The sequence below is a fragment of the Symphodus melops genome (genome assembly GCF_947650265.1).
Source record: "Symphodus melops genome assembly, chromosome: 18".
NCBI lineage: Eukaryota > Metazoa > Chordata > Actinopteri > Labriformes > Labridae > Symphodus > Symphodus melops.
This window is the reverse complement of record NC_136708.1, coordinates 16,017,755-16,034,616: the sequence shown is the minus strand read 5'-3', so window position 1 is coordinate 16,034,616 and position 16,862 is coordinate 16,017,755. Positions and strand designations below refer to the sequence as shown.

The following is a 16,862-nucleotide window of genomic DNA, read 5'->3' as shown; positions in this document are numbered from 1 at the left end:
AGATGATACAGACAACACTTTACTGCTGAGTGTTATAACTTATAAATGCATCATATTAAATCGTCTGCCAAAGCAGAAATCTGACTCAGAAGATTGACAGGACCAGTGTTTCAGCACGACGCATCAACACCATCTGTCCACATCTGCTTGGGAAAATTCTTGTGACAGAGAACATCCTCCAGCATCCAACTGACAGCTTGTCCTCGTCTGGAAATATTTTGATACTCGTAATTCTGTTACATTTTCCTAACGCTGCGGGAGGCTGAGCTCCAAGCTTGTTTAAAAAAAAAAAAAAAAAGAATCGTGAAGTCAGTCCAATAATCAGGGTCCATCTCGTTTTTGAAGCTGGTCAAAAATAGAGGCAGAAAGACTTATAAGACATCCCTCCAGGAAGGTGTGATGTTGAGATCACAACACATACAGTTCCTCACATTCATCCAAACCCTGTCTCGACGCAATTTTCTCCAGTCACTGCATCTTTTCTACAAAATTGACTAAACACCCTTGTTACCTGTTACGCTTCGTTCAGTAATCACAAAATGCCATTTTATTGTTAAAAAACAAAATCAGCCCTTTACATATAAGTTTTCTGTTTAATGTATCTATTTTTAGTTTTGACTGAAACTATTTCTGATGCCTCTGTGTGCCTAAAAACGGATATTGACATGGATGTCTTTTAACGCATGCAAACTTTCTATTTCAGCATTTATTTTATAGACTACATTCATGTTTTAGTAAAAAGTATTTCCTGCTGCTGTAAAACTTGGATCTATTTCCAGCTCAGAAAAAGAGCTTTAATAAAATAATATATATATATATTTTTTGGTGCTCTGAAGAAGACTGATATGCCACTCGTACTGTGTGAAAGCTGCACTACAATCACCTCTCATTCAGCAGCTTCTGATAAATACAAGATGTTTTTTGGGATCATGTATCCACTGTTGCAGGTTAAAAGCTGTTATTACTCACCATGTGATGACTCAGGAATGAGTCTGGCCAATCAGAAGCTAATTATCTAGCTTTCCTTCTAGCAAAGGCTCGTTTACAGATGTGTGTCAGCACTGGTTTTAATAGTCAATATAAAATGGTTTGAAGCCAACAAGCAAAACAATTAAGAAATAAAAAATTCAAATTGGAAATGTGATCAATAATTTGTAGAATCTCCTCTGCACATATGGATCACATTGCAATGTGCAAGCCTATATGGAGTTACTCACTCTGTGGCTATTGACTATAATTTCATTCAGATTTCTCATTTTCTCTCACAGAAAACAACAGGGACATGATGTCAGAGCGACACACAGCTTCATCAGCCAATAGATGGCTTTATTTGGGCGTCCGTCCCAGTCTCTCTCAGTTCAGGTGTAATGTGCTTGTAAAAAAAAACATCAAAACATCACACCTTGTCATTATTTATTTAATCAGCAACATATGAAAAGCTTTAGCAATCTTGGAGGGACTGACATATTGTGATAAACAGAACTTTATCAAAGGGACCCCTCTTTTTTTTCAGGTCCAGATGTTGAGTCCTTTACCACAGAGATCAGTCTTCAGGTCCCCACCCAGGCTGAGCTCCGCCACAAGCTTTCCTCCCTCTCCTCCACCTGCACCGACTCTGCCAGCCAGGACACAGAGGCCGGCGAGGAGGATGACGACGATGACGAGGAGGAGACGGAGCAGGGAGGAGGTGGAGGCGTGGGTGTAGCAGGCAGGAGGAGAAGGCCCCCTGTGGTGGTGACCCTGGATGACGAGGAGGTGCACCCCGACACAGCGCTGGTGGACAAGACGGAGCAAGAGGACCGGAGCAGCAAAGACTGTGGGGAAAGCAGGTCGAAGGTTTAAGGAGACAAGGACTGGATTTAAACACAAACACACACGCACGTGCACACGCACACACAGAGCTGCAAAACAAATCCAACTGATTTCATTGGCTTCCTTCAAAAACATCTAAACAATTATACACTGAGGTTGCACTAACTGCCACATGACCTTGCCTTATAAGCCCACAGATGTGAGACTTCAATTTCAATTGAATCCTGTGAATTAGCTTTGAATTCCCTTTAGCATGTTAGCATTAAATAGCTTAACGTGCATACTAACACTGTTGCGTAATTAAAGTAAATGAGATTTTTCTTGGTACGAATAACTTGCAAAACTGCCAACACTGTCAGGTTTGTGTTTTATTTGATCATCTGACTAAAGTCTACAACACGTTTTTAATCACTTTAATCTGGTTTTGGTTAAACTCGTCCAGGTTCGGCACATCTGCCGTGACAAATATGAGCTGTTGTGGGCGTAAAATGAAAACAAGTCTGATTTATTACGTCCTTAAAATGTTTAAAAATGACACTTTATTAGCAGCATTTCTGTCAAGAGGGAAACGTCCTTTTAATGCTGACTAATGCACAGAACTCTCCGTAACAGGAAGTATTTCTGTAATATCTAAAAACCTGAGCTGATTAAGCCTGGAATCACTACTGGTTTTAATTTGACAAAGCAAATTGGAAGTCATTAGCATGCAGCCATTTACAAATGACTTGCTTGGCACACGTGGAACATGTTTCAGTAAGGTCACAGCTTAACCCTGATCACTTTTCTTTAACTTATTTATGATCAAAATTGAATAGCTATAAGATAATACTTTCCTGCCACAGGCTTTTAGAAACATGTGTCATAACTGGCAGTCACCTGGCAGTGTGTTTCAAACCACACAGCACTGTGAAGCAGAGTTCAGGTATATGGAGATCTTTGGGAGGCTGATTAGAGTGAAAACATTCAAATATAAGCATGCACATAGAGAATGAGCATGTCCCACCTCCTTCAAAAACAGTGGGATAAAGTCTCCTCTTGTGTCTTTGTATCTCAGTATGCACAGTTGTTGTGACACTTTAATAGGAAGACACACTGGAGTCTCTATCCAATCAGAGTAAGCCCTACACGAGCCATATGCATGCATGTTATGTCTGCATTATTAAACAGCTACATTAAATTGAGCCAAATTGTAAAAAAAAAAAAAAATCAAGTCTATCATCTACAACTTGCAGTGATTTGCACAGTGTCAGGTTTCAAACGAATAAACAGACAGAGAATAAAAGTGTATTACATTTTGAAGGTGGCTACATTATGCAACTGTTTGTGTGATGATGGTGTCTGGAAAATCCTCGGGGTATGGTCAGGGTTTCAAGGTGCGTGTGAGCATTTTTAGATGTTGTCACCATTATCAGCCGCTCAAAGACATTGATTTTCCACAAACACACATAAATACACACACAAGGAGGGTTACCCATTGCCATTCCTTTGACCAATAATATTTGGGTGAACTTCTCCTGGTGAGCGAGGACCAAATCCCTGTTTGGACTGCGTGCTATGCACTGGACACCCAGAAGGTTTAACTAAATCAACATGATTTTGTACAGAAATGTTGACATTTGTGCCATGTGACAGCGTTACTTCCTTCCTTTCTTTCCCCCTGCCCAGGGTTTCTGACTTGTTGGTAATAAATGTTTCCCCCTAAGCATTGTTTTAATCTTCCTCTCCAGCATTTCAGGTACAAGTAGAGAATGAAATGTGAGCAGGATTTAGAGTTTGAGCATGTTAACAGTCGCTGTGCTCTCACTCTGATTTATAGTCCTGATGCCTGAGCTCTTTATAAATGGAAAAGTGACACGGTGAGTGAATGAATAGTGTGTTCTGCAAGAGAGGAATGGGGTTTTAAATACAGGGGCGTTTCCGCTTGAAGGAGAATATTATGCCATGTATTTATTCATTACTATAGTCAAATGTTTTGAACTGTAAATGAAGGCAAAGCAATACAAGTGTTCTGTTCAGAGTAAATGACATTTGAAGGCTGAGAGTGGATGTGTCCATTTATTGTAAAAGACTAAAAAAAACGTCTTTGGATGTGTGACAGTCGAGGTGAATGAACAGACTGTGATTAATGAACATAAGAGCTGTTTCTAATATCCCACACCTGCTGCTTCTCTGTATTAGATCACGTTATGTTCAGGCTTTTCTCACCTTTGACCTGTGGATAGACAGTCATCATAAATCTGCTTTGTTTTTTAAAATTCTTAAACACTGTAGTGTTTTTTTAGTAAAGACGATAGTAAGTTTGTTTTTCCAACCTTATCCATAGAAGATTTCAGGATAAAAAAGTACACAGTGCTCAAAGTCTAAATAAATTATGTAAATGTTGTTGGTGAGGTTAAATGATTACTTATTTGCTTACTTAATGATTTCCTACTTTTTCTTTATTACATGACAGCTGACTAATCAAACCAATAATTTGACATGTATTGATTAGATTTTTTTCTCTCTACCAAAAAAAGCACAATATAAGCTCAAATCCATTTACTATGTAAGGATGATAATCAGTGCAGCCTGGAGGATGATCTTTATGGCTGCAGCTACTAATATTTTCATTCAGATCTCGAAGGTGAAAACTGGTGGAATGACAAACCCTCTAAATGACAAACATACTTGTGAACCATGTCCTGTCAATAGTTTAGATTTGGGTTAAGAGCTGCATCAATCAAAATTTTGAGCCTGAGAAAACCCTTTTTTAAAGAGGCGTTCAGGTTTGCACACAAAAAGACAAGCAGGTCGGAAAGAACTTGACAGTGAATTGTCCATAAGTTTTTATTAAACCTTAAGTACAAACTGCAAAAGTAAAAAACTGTCAATATAACCAACATGAGACTCTCTTTCCGAGTGGAGGGAAAGGCCGAGATGCGGCACTAATAAATTAAGTCACCAGAGACCCCACTGTGAGCAAGTAGTTTTATACTGTAGAAAAATGGAAGAAAAGACAAAACAGAGAACTGAAAAAACAAAAACAATCCCATCAGAATAAAATATATTGTAAGGCCATAAAAACTTGACAACCACTTTTTTTAAATGTTGAAAATACCCGACTTGGCATTTCATTAAATAGTCCTAAAACAGTTCAGTCTTCTGTGAGGGACGACAACCAACAAACTGGATTATAGGATTTTTCCTTGACAGTCACCACTGGCAAGCTCAGTGCAACATGAGTAGCTACTACATTTTTGTTGAATTTTCAGTAATGAAAATGTAAAAACCCACTTTTTTTTGTGAACATCTCTTTTTTTCCCTTTTCTTTAAAAAAGTAAAGCTAAACAAACAGAACTTAGTTTGGGGGGCAGTCGTTGGCTACTCAATATCTTCTTTCTTAGTGATATAAGCAGCACTTAAAATTTTTATACACGTTTACCAGAGTGACCCTGTAAGCGTCAAACTAACATGGATGAAGAAAGGGAAATGTAAGGCTTTTTCTTCATCGAGCACCCTCGCATCGTTTCTCTCTTTGTTCCTTCCTTTATTCCTTTATTCCTTATCCCCAGAAACAGGCTCAAGTATTTAAAGAAATTTACAGGATTATGTACAAAAAAGTTGAAGTTTTGTCTGTGTTGGACTTTTTCCTGTCTCTAAAAAAAAAGAAAACACTCATAATATACGTATCTGGAAAAGGGAAAAATGCAAAAGCAAAAAAAAAACAAAAAAACAAGGGACAATTTAAAGAAATGAGAAACAAAACTTGGATTTCATATTTCACATTTTACACTCTTTGACTAGTGGCTCTACTTGAGAAAACACATCAGATCAACAAAAGTAGAAAAAAAATCACAAAATAATAATAATAATATAATATAATAATTAATGTTTACTGGTACAGATGAAACAAGAGGACTGGAAGAATGGAATGTTAACACGATTGCACATCTAGAACCAGAAAAGCCCGACAGCCTTTCTGCCCTGTGGGGTGGGGGAGCACGAGGTAGCCGTTAGCCACTAGCAGGTGCTAACCCCCAAGATTTAAATTTTTTGTGTTGTTATACAGTAATAACCAACAGCACCAATAAAATGGATCTCCTCGCTAAGTATCAGGCACGGTTTTCACTCGCTAGCGAAGGAGGGATCCCTCCATACTAACAGGGATGTGAGGTGAGCAGTGACCTGGCCCCGCCCCTCTCACATCCATTGACAAAAAGAAACATCCACAATGACCAAATAAAATAAAATACACAGAAGACTTCTTGCAAAAACCAAAAAAAAAAAGTACTATTAAAAAACAAAGCTAAAATTCAAAGTAGGACTTGGAAAAACATAGTCAACCAACAAAAAACCAACATCGTCCGTCTTTCAAGTTTTTACCTCGCATCGCCGACCCCCCTCTACAAAGAAAATGCAGTCGCTGCATCAAGAAATGATAAAATCAATTCAAAAAAAGGGGCTCCTTGTCTTCAAAGCAAAGACAGGGAGAAACTTTGGGTAACTACTCGATGTCAGTTTCATTTCAGAACACCAGGGGAGGAAAAAAAAAGAAAGAAAAAGGGCCGTCTTTTCATTAGTCTCATGTTCACAGCCGAGTGACGTGTGATGAGGAGGGGTGGGGCTCAGTCTCCAGGGTGGGCCAGATGTGTGGAGAATAGAGTGATGCAACAAGAAGGTAACAAGTGTAACCCATTTCAGTGTGAGGAGGATACAGGTGGAGGTTGAGAGTATTAGCGGGCCCATCGAGTCTTCTCGTGAACATCAAACTTAATGCTTGTGACGTGGTAAAAGGACGACTTAAAGGGGAGACAGGGTGATTCTAAAATCATCCAGAATAAAACAAATTCTTCTTTCACACTAGTGCAAAAAAGACACCTTGCTTTTCTTTTTTTTTTTTCTTTTGTTTTTATAAACAAGCATGTCATACTAAGGGGGGTGGTGACATTTATTTGGAGGATTTGATTAAAAACATTCTTAAATTGTGGGTGTTGAAGGGGAGGATGATAGTGATTTTCGATGTAAAAAATAAAAAGAAGAGGGGAGTTTAAAGGGGTCGGGGGTCTAATGGAGGGGTGGAGGCAGGATGTGGGCACAGCGCACCGGGCGATGACATTGAGGCGTCTTCCCCTCAGGACACAGCAGCAGCCTTGGGGATGTGGCTGGAGGACAGGCGTGCGAGGGACACTTCCACTGTGGCGCGTTTACGTGGGCCTCGCTTTGCTGGGGGGGAAGCTTTGGCCGGGCTTAAGTTGTGACACGGGTCCTCTGCTCCAACACTGACGACGACTGCACCGTTACCAACAACGCTGCCGCCGTTCTTTAACATGGCCCGGCCACACACCTGGTTGACCAAACTGTTGATTTGCTCCTGAAAAATAGAATAAAAAGAGATTTAACACCAACCTCGAACAGTGCTCATCATTCTTTATCACATCGGTTTTTTTTCCATGTTCAAGCTCAAAATTGATTACATCATCAAAAAACAAAACAAAACAAAAAAACACTACGCCTCATCTGCTTCTTGGGTCTTTGTAAACATGGCTGATGTCTCCCCCTCCTGGATACAGAGAGAACTGCAGCAACCACAGCAAAAAAAAGAAAAACAGCACCAGCTCACCTCATCGTATCGGTACATCATCTTCAGGCCTCTGCACGACTTGTGCTTTTCCACGTAGCGCAGTGCACACTCCAGACAGAAGACAACATTGTCAGTCTCCTGGACGACCTGCACAGAGACGAACAAAGACAGCCGTCTCGTCACTGAGATAGCAGGACTGCTCAAAAATCCTATCCAGTTTCGTCACTTTGACTAAAATAGTTCTCAAGGTTGAGACATAAAGAGCAACAAATTTCAGCGTTTTTTGTAAGGTGCACTGTTAAAATATTTAAAAATGTTCTTCTAAACAGCAGCTGGACGCTTGTAAGAATATCTAAGCTGAATGTTTTTGCAGGAAATTGTGTAAAAATATGATCTAAACTTGGGGCTGTTTAATGGACTTCTGTTGCCAGCATGAAACTTTGCGTTGTTTTAGTACATGACTGGCATAAGACATCCAAACGAGCACAACAGCATTTCAAAAACACACATCTGTGCTCGTACCATGGACAGGTAGCAGAGATGCTGACAGATCTGACAGCGTCTCTCAGAGGACTCCAGTGCCAGCCATTTCCCGCGGGGCTTCTTGCGTCCCTCGACCGGCCCCAGTCCGCCGTCATGGGTGCCGTAGCGGGCCGAGGAGAGCAAACCTGCCTCGTAAAGTTCCTGACGTTGGTGCATCTCTATGTTCCTATTTGATGTAAACAAACAATATTAAGATTACTTTCATTTTGTGAATTATACAGCAACAATTGGTGTTTTTTTGTTTTGTTTTTTTTGGGCATGTTTTTTTCCTGAGTTTCCGACTGTGTACTCGTTAGTGAAACCTACCTGAGGTCTTTGAGTAGGGCGGAGATGGTGGTGAGGAGAAGGCCGTTGTCCCTCTTGGATTCCGCTGTGGCAATCTGATACAGTAGCTTCTCCATGGAGAAGGGTTTAGCTATACGACGAAACTTCAGGTCCTGCGAACAAAGTCACGACAGGTAAGAACATGATTGGTACGTAACGACTAACTCAATGGTTTATGATGAGGTGAGTCGAGAAATATCTTCAAATCATAAAGACAACACTATATAACATCAACAGATATAACAGACTCTTTAGATCAATGTTTCCTGTCCTGTAATGCATGAATTAGGACATATAAATGTTTCAGTCTGTGCACCATGATACAGTGAGCTGGAAGAATTTCACGTTACCCCTGAGGGCAATCTGCGGCTGTGGATAGGATGCTATTACTGAAGATATACATTCTTCCATCACCGTAATGCCCATAATGACAGTAAAGAGCATTTACTCCTCTTCTATTACGGCTGTAATGAGGTCCAGTCGACCAAAGACTTTCTCCTGATTACCAAAGATATCTGAATGTTTCCTTCAGGGAGACATGCAGCTGCAGTTGGCAACAGTAAGTGTACGTCTCGCTGGTTTACAAAGTTTAACAAATGAGCTGATTAGAGAATCAAGCTCTGGGTTTCAAGTTCATTTATTCATTTCACTTTCAATCAGCTCTTCATAAATCAGAGCCGTAACTTCCATTGTCCACAAGAGGCCGCTGTTGGGCACAGCCGCACAAGCAAAACCAGCGTTCCAAAGAAAACTGAAGACATCGGGTTTTACATTTGATATGTATAGGAAATAGTTCCATCCATTATTGCAGAGTTGTGGTATTTTTTTTCAAAGTGCCCTTTCCAATGATTACCCCAACAAGATTCATATGCTGACCTTTGCAGCCTGGTAACCCAGGTTCATCCAGTGCGGGGTGGCAAAGTGCACCGTCTCAGACACGCTGTAGCCGCAGCACACTTTCGAGACAAAGGCACCAGGAAAGCAGACCACAAACTGACCGCTGCGCTGGACCGTGCGGTGAACCCTGATGCCCTCGCGGCACAGCACCTCGGGAGAGATCTGCAGAGGCAAGAAGCAGGAGAATGATTACATGTATATACAGCGTATACTTAATGGAAAACACTTCTTACTTTGGCATGCAATCATTACAAGACGAAGCGAGCTAAGTATTACATCAAATATATAATGCAATCTGCACCAACAATGCACACAAACCATGATGTTCTTCTCCAACATTTCGAGTCCTGGAGTGCCATTGGCCTGAAGCAGTGTATGGACCACCTTGTCCAGCTTAGCCTTCTCCTCAGCAGGGACAGAATACCTGCAGGAGGAACACAGGGACAGAGGTATAAATACACGCGGACATCTGCTAACTTCCCCCTCTTCTTGCATGTCTTCCATGCATTATGTTAAAAAGGTTCAAAAGAGAGAATTGTCCAGTGTGTACTCACCAAATGCAATCAGCACCAGTGTGTAAGTAATCAATATATGGAAGGCGATTTTGGTCTCGTGACCAGCATGAGGTAGAAAAAACCATGCCAATGTTTAGCCAGGGAATGGTCACCCCTACAGAGACAGAGAGGACAGGAAGGCACAGGTTCATCAACGACTGCAAATTACACTTCTATAACGGCAATCTGAAGAAATCTGACAGGCAGTTCTTGGAGCCATTCTCTGCTGCACTTGTTTGTGTGAGATTGTCTGCTGGGCAGTGAAGTGCCTCTACAGTCTGTGTCCTTACCAGGCACAGCACCCAGATGTCTCAGAATGGATCCAGAGTTATTGGGGAGGACGGTGAGGTTCCATCCATGTCTGAGGAAGAGATAGAAGGGAGTAGTTATTTTTCAATTTATATTCAAGAGATGCATTGGAAGGATATGTGACAGGGGAGCGGACGGTGTTACTCTCCAAGGTTTACCCGCAGAGATGAACCATCTCAAAAAAACATAAGAAAGGCAAAGGAAGACGAGGTGCGATATACAGTAAGTGGAGGGAAAGAAATTTACTTTGAAAATGGCTCTGATTTTCCTGTGGGGAAACCACTGCCATGTGTACTAGTGTCCACCTTCCCACAATGCACTGCCACATGGCTGTCTCTCTGCTCCACAATCCTCCAGTACTCTTGCTGCAGAACACAAAAGAAAGCAGAAGATCAGCATGAAAAAGGGTTGAGGTGTCTCTCAAAGTCAATCATGGGAACATACTGAATAAGCTCTATGAGTGTTAGTCTCATGGCTCAGGTTTGCAAAGGCGTTCTAAAATTCATCTGACAGTGAATGAATGAGTTGAAACATCCAGCCTCTTATGTTGTCTTGGCCAATCAGATTGCATCAAAAGTGTTTTTATCAAGTTGTAAGCGTGCTAACCTCGACCTCAGCAGCCCCTGGTTCCTTGTTAAAGCACATGGTCATGGTGTTTCGGGCTATCCTGAAGAAGTTAGTCAAAGACACTGATTTCCCCTGGAAAACAAAAATGAAACATTATTAGTCACAGCATGTTAAAGGGAGTGTAAAGGGGAGGAGAACCAGTCCTTATTTAATGTTCATCCATCGTCACAAAAACAACTTTAGAGATTGTAAATGAAGGTTGGAATGTAAATAAACACGAGTGAAAAAAAATCATTGTTGGATCCCTTAGAAGTGCAAATTTTCTTCTTTCCCACCACATGTTTGTACAAATGCAAAAGTCAGAGGGAAAGCATTATGTTCAAAGAACGCATGTACTCCATGCTCTGACAAATAGTCGGTGCATGTGGCTCTTTAAGACTCCACCTCAGTCTCTCCTACACATCCTGTTTACATTTCCTCCGGACTTGACCCCTCTCTCATGGACGCTGCGGCTCCAATGGAGCTTTGAAGGTTACCATAAATCTGCCGGCCCCGGGTCCCGCAGACATACGGACCCTGCTGAAAGATGACCTTGTGGATTCTTTATCATCATAGTGACAGTTTTCTCTTTTCCTTTTTTCCCCCCCTTCAGGAGTTTCAAAATGTGACTTACCTCATTCATATGCATTATTTTACCACACTTGGCTCTTGTTATATCAGGAATTGTAATAATAATACAGTATATGAGTGACCTAGTAAGGGCTGTCAAGTCGCTCTGTATGAAAGTCAGTAGCAGCACTTATCTGGCATTTCCCACTGTAATTAGAGTTAATTACACCCTTGACATGCACTTTGTTCTCCTGATAGAAAAAGTGAAATATAACCTCCTTCTGGGGGCCACTCACGATGAAAAATGCATACAAATCTGAGCTGTGCAGAAAAGTGATGGGTCATATTTAGACAAGCCCGTCCTGTCAGGATGGAGACAGCTATTCACATGTCACAGCCTTGAAAAGGTGCTTTTATAATTCAGAGGGTTACAGATTGTACTGGGTCAGGTCTGCTGACAATATCTCAGCTCCTCAAGAGCGAGGTCATACAAAGAGTAACAGTCAACAGAGGAAGGGACGAGAGGAGAACATCGAACTCAAGGGTGGTGTAATGACAGAGAGAGCAACCGAAGAGGACACATTTTCCTTCATTTAAGAAATAATTCCTGCTTGAGCATGCGGGGACAAAAAAATATGCACTAAAGTGAAAAATAGGAGCACAACGATATAATTGCACCATATCACCACCATTTGGACACCCACAATTAACCACATACGGTGCTTTCACACTTGCACAAAACTCCTGAAAAAAATGTTCACTCCAATTTTACCTGGAATTTTCCCTGCCAGTCCACCTAAGTAATTGTTCCAAGCAAAGTCAGGCTGAGCTGATGACAGTGAGTGGGAGGCGTGAGTGGCACACGAACGTAGACGACATGCAATGTGACCGGCGCAATCTTCATGTAAGCTATAAGCACTGCACAAGCCGAAGAGCACAATACCACTTGGAATTTGTCGTATTAACAAAATTTTAAAAAAAAACAGAGCTAAGGAGAACATACTGGCGAACTGGAATGAGCACGGAGCAGCATCAACGGTTGCAGGAAGATGGATCAGCTCACCCATTCAGGAAGGTGGGAAATCTTATCTCTTAAGTTTATGTTTATTATTTTCACAGTTTTATTAGGTAATGTCCTGTTCTTGTCGTTCCCTTTCAATACATGCCTCCACCTCCAACATCTTTGTATTAAGCCTAAAGTATAAAAGAACAGCCTTTTTGGAAATGAAATGCAGATGTGTTTGCACATGCAGAATAATGCACAGACACAAAGAGCCGTTAGAATAACATACTGATGCACATTCTTAAGGACAGAGGGGCTTGGCATGAGGACCGTATGGAAAGAAGGAGTGGGCAAGGGGACAGCAGATTTGGCGAAATAGCTCTGAGCAAGGGCATGTGCAGGAGGAGAAATGCCATGTGGAGAGGGGCTGGATTAAAGGAGCACGAGGGTGGAGAGAGAGGGAGAAGGCGGGTTGTAAGGGGGGGGGGGGCGGGACAGAGGTTGAGGGGACGAGCGGGTTCTGGGGGCTGCCTTCCCTCTGACCTACATTTGAGCCAGCCAGAATCAGCAAAGCTGCCAGCAGGAAGGGGAGGTGGGAATACATCTAATGCGTGTGAGCAAATACACAAACACACACACAAATTGCCCAGTTTACCACACACACGCAGCACAGAAGTTTTTTTTTTTTTTTTTAAAGCACAAAATGTGAAGACTTCTCGCACTCACTCTAAATTGCACATGGCACATTTCACTGCCTGATGCAGTAACCAAGAAAAGTGTTGAAGAACTTCACCAGTTATATAACAACCTTTGCAGTTCACAACAGAGAGACCAAGTGAGAATCTCTATGGTATTACCTTGTGACAATTTATAAAACGGCTTAGCTCCTTCCACAGAAACTGACACAGTGACACAGAAACACTCTTATTTTGGAGGTGGTACTATGAGAGTTGTATGTTATCTGATGTGTGACGACAGTTTGGATTCAGATAGTAGTGAGATGGGAGACATCTGGCTCAGCAATGAAGCCTCTGAAGACTGAAAAAGAAGCTACGAAAGGTTTGAGGTTGAGCATCAAAACAAGACAGTGTTTCAGTTAAACTATGCTAGCGCAAAACCTGATAATAGATGCTAACATGCTAGCATCTTAAACTTGACTACATTCTATATAGAGGGGAGAATGAGTCGTTTTTTTAGGAGTTATCTAAGATACTTTTTTTTTTGTAGAGAAAATCATTTGGTTTTATATTTCCTCTTTAGAAGCCACCGTGTGACGTCACTGAGACTATGTCCATGTTTTATACAGTCTATGTTTGAGGTCAACAGAGATGAAGAAATGTTACAGTGAAATGGCTCTCAGTATACATCACAGGTTTCTCCTTCCTCTCACCTTGTTAATACATTTGTGCTGGTCACTGAGAACTCCCCAGTCCTCCTCCTGCTGCTGCTGCTCCCCGTGCTGCTTGTCCTCTTTGCCTTGTTTTTCCTGAGCGAAGAGCCGGCGCCGGCCCGCTTTGACCTGAGCCTCCAGCTCCTTCAGACGATGACACACTCCATTGGTGCGGTGATTTCCTGTCGTCCCTCCCACCATCCCACCCGCTAGACCGTTCTTGGGCTCATAGCGCGGCAGCACGAGCGCGCTGGGTGCCGAGGAGTCTGACAGACCCTCCAGGGGGCCACGGTGGGACTCCAGCTTCTTTTTCTCTTGCAACACCTCAGCCTGCAGGCAAAGGCGCTCCTCGGCGCTGAGGGAGTCGTAGGAGAGGATGTACTGGAGGTACGCCTCCTGCAGCTTGGCCAGCCGGTCCTGCGCTGACTTAGGGATGCACAGGAGGTCGGCCAGCTTGGTCCACTTCTTCAGGTCCATCACCTGCTGCATGCCACCCATGTCGTTGATGAGCTGGAAAAAACGTGACAGGTCCACTTCACAGCCACCTGCACGAGAGAAGGACGGAAACAAAGTTAATACAGAGAGAAATCTGCAAAACTAAGTGAGTTAATTGTCAGCCTCACATTTCACCAGAAATGATGATCCTTCAAAATAAAGGCATGTACACAAAAAAGCCTTATTCCCCTCGTCTAAAGTGAGGTTATGAAAAACACGGGGATCTAATGTAGAAGACTGCCATCTTAGAGCATCTGCTCTGCTGGCTAAGCACCATATCATCCAGGCCAGTTCATTTTATTTGAAACAGCCAATTGATTTTTCACCTCTCAGAATGATCCCAACCTTCATTGTGCCAAATAGAGATACAAATTCTGTTAATGTCGAACTGATCTGCTGGGCACAGTAAAGGAAGTCATTTGGAACAGGGGCATCCTGGCTGGCTGCAGTGGCTTCACCGTGGCTCGCAGGCTGCCAGATCTCTCTGGCTGTCAGCCGCACACCAACAGTACAAACACTGCTGTATACAGAAAGACTCAAACGCACATACAAGTGCAAAACTTAAACGATTCAACAACCAGGAAATGTGGAAACATGGGAGGCATGTACTGTATAGGCCCTGGTGGAAAAAAAACCCCCCCACATCCACTTTCTCTCTAGACTGGGCTGTTTAAAGACTCATAAGAGGCTGATGTCATTGTTAGAAATGGAAGGTGACAGGACAGACTGGGGGAAATAATGTTTTCTGGGTCTGCCAGGCTGCTTGCCAAGTTGTTCCACATTGTTATTGTCATCTATAAACAGGATGATAAAATGTGCTGAAAACCAACTAAAGCTTTTAGCGCACTGTGAATACCGGCAGAAATAATAATATTTGTGATGCTTGTTTCTTGGCCGCGTATGTCAACGGTTGTTAAAGCGCAGAGATTGTGTCCAAACACCATTTAAAAAGTGTAGAACACTAAATAGGTCAACAGGATATCGTACTCATATTTTGGTCGTTTGTGGATGTTACTTAACGTGCATCATCATCTCCTCTTTACAAAGGAAAACAACAGATGAAGACAAGGCCAAGAGAAGGCCTCAGTTGGAAATGGGTTTTCTAGGTTTACAGTTCTCTCTACAGTAAAAGGAAATTTCCGAGAGTGATTTCACATTTAACATATGTGGATCCTCCGTTTGGCTCTCTTACCGATGACAGGAGGCTCCTCCATGGTAATGCCCTGAGATTTGAGGTGCTTCCGGATGCAGGCCAGACGCTGCACATTGGGGCCCCAGCGCCGGCCCAGCATGTGGACCCTCTGCACCTGTGTAACAAAACGCATCTCCTCGCTCAGCTTGCACTCTGGCCGCCAGTCAGGAGGCGGGACCACACGGCACATGCCGGCGTCCTCGGCCTGTTCCCTCACCGCATCCAAATACACCAGGGGGTCCAGGAACTCCCTTGGGGCCGGTCGGAAGACGGGGGCTTCGCCCAGCGCCGCCCAGCCCTCGGAACTGCTCCGCTGGCGCTCCCACTCCTTTTCCTGCTCGCGTTCCTTCTGCCGCGTCATCTCTTTCTCGCGCTCCCACTCCTTGTCACGGTCGACAAGCCGAGCTGCTGCTGGTTTGAGCTGTCCGGGGCTGTTGGTGAAAGTGAGTGGCGAGGGGGAGGTGGTGTTGGACGACACAGAGGTTTGTTGGGGGTCTGAGGTAGTGCTGGCACAACTGGGGTTCTGTGTGTGATTCTGGCCCGATGAAGGGGAGGAAGAGGACGAGCTGCGACCGTGAGACCTGCTCTGCTGCTGCTGTGCTTGTCTAATCAACATCAGCTTGCCGGCCGATGCCCGCTTGGGTCGCTGGTTCACCGGCTCCGCGTTGGCTGCTGGTGTAGAGGGAGGCGGGGTTTGTTGAGGAGGTGTCGTCGGAGGTGTGGCAGACGGGGTGACAGGTGGAGTTTGTTTAGAAGAGGAGGGAGTTTTTGTTTCATGTCCATTAGAAATACGGGGGGCGGGGGTGGTGGTGGTTTGTGAGGCAGCTTTGTCTTGATTGGCCACCTTCTTGCTGCTGCGCGTCTCCAGCGAGGAGGGTTGAAGCTTTGCCTTCTTGGCGTCATTCACTGTGGTTTTGGCTTTCTGTTCGACCACCCCCGTCCCGACTGAGCTGAGCACAACCTCCAGGCGCCTCTTGGAGTTACGCAGTCCTTCCCGACCGGCGCACTCTGCGTGGTTCTGCTGCCGCTGGCATTGTCTCTGTACGTCCTCTTTGACTGTTGTGTTGTGCCGCTGCCCGTTCAGTCTGCCGTTGAGGCGGGCGCCGGCAGCAGCATTGTGCAGCCCATTGGATAATAGCACCTGTTTGCGGGTTTTTGCATTGCTGTGGAGGGCTGGTGCCGCTGCTTTTCCTGAGTTGACCAGCCCATTGCTGGCTGCTGGCTGGCTGTGCTGATTGTGATTGTTCGCTGACGATGGCGCAGAGGCGGCGCTGTTGTGTTTGTTGCTGCTGTTGCTGAGTTTGGTTTTCTTGCCCAGTTCTTTCTGTTTGGCTTTGGTGTAGGTGACGTGGCCCTTGGACACGGTGGCTGTGTACTTCTTCACAGTTTTGGACGGCAGTCGGAAGTCACGGCTCTTTTTGGCACCACTGACAGCCTGTGCCGAGCCCGCCCGCGTCAGCCCGTTCACTTTAGAGACCTGAAATTAATAAAAATAAGCAGGATACATATTAGACCCAAATGTTTCTCATTTAATTCTATTTTAAAAGACATTAAAGCTTACATCAGATACTTTAAGATATTTTAAGCATTGATCATTTAAACGCACA

General features: G+C 43.5%; 2 protein-coding genes across 4 annotated transcripts in view; one reads left to right on the top strand and one right to left on the bottom strand.

Annotated features, from left to right (window-relative positions):
* The window catches only part of dtnbp1b (dystrobrevin binding protein 1b), a 33,556-nt gene extending 29,707 nt beyond the window's left edge, over positions 1-3,849 (top strand). For all 3 annotated transcript variants that reach the window (XM_079367714.1, XM_079367713.1, XM_079367715.1), the window contains one exon: positions 1,514-3,849. In XM_079367714.1, the coding sequence (XP_079223840.1) occupies positions 1,514-1,842 (329 nt within the window). In that variant the 3' untranslated portion in view covers positions 1,843-3,849. The remainder of the gene's footprint in view (positions 1-1,513) is intronic.
* A 773-nt stretch (positions 3,850-4,622) lies between these two features.
* The window catches only part of jarid2b (jumonji and AT-rich interaction domain containing 2b), a gene marked incomplete at its 5' end in the record, with an annotated part of 30,630 nt that continues 18,390 nt past the window's right edge, over positions 4,623-16,862 (bottom strand). Inside the window, 12 exons of the mRNA XM_079367404.1 lie at positions 4,623-7,162; positions 7,412-7,519; positions 7,895-8,081; positions 8,222-8,352; positions 9,116-9,298; positions 9,455-9,560; positions 9,691-9,805; positions 9,981-10,051; positions 10,246-10,364; positions 10,606-10,698; positions 13,569-14,113; positions 15,256-16,732. Of these exons, the coding sequence (XP_079223530.1) occupies positions 6,923-7,162; positions 7,412-7,519; positions 7,895-8,081; positions 8,222-8,352; positions 9,116-9,298; positions 9,455-9,560; positions 9,691-9,805; positions 9,981-10,051; positions 10,246-10,364; positions 10,606-10,698; positions 13,569-14,113; positions 15,256-16,732 (3,375 nt within the window). The 3' untranslated portion in view covers positions 4,623-6,922. The remainder of the gene's footprint in view (positions 7,163-7,411; positions 7,520-7,894; positions 8,082-8,221; positions 8,353-9,115; positions 9,299-9,454; positions 9,561-9,690; positions 9,806-9,980; positions 10,052-10,245; positions 10,365-10,605; positions 10,699-13,568; positions 14,114-15,255; positions 16,733-16,862) is intronic.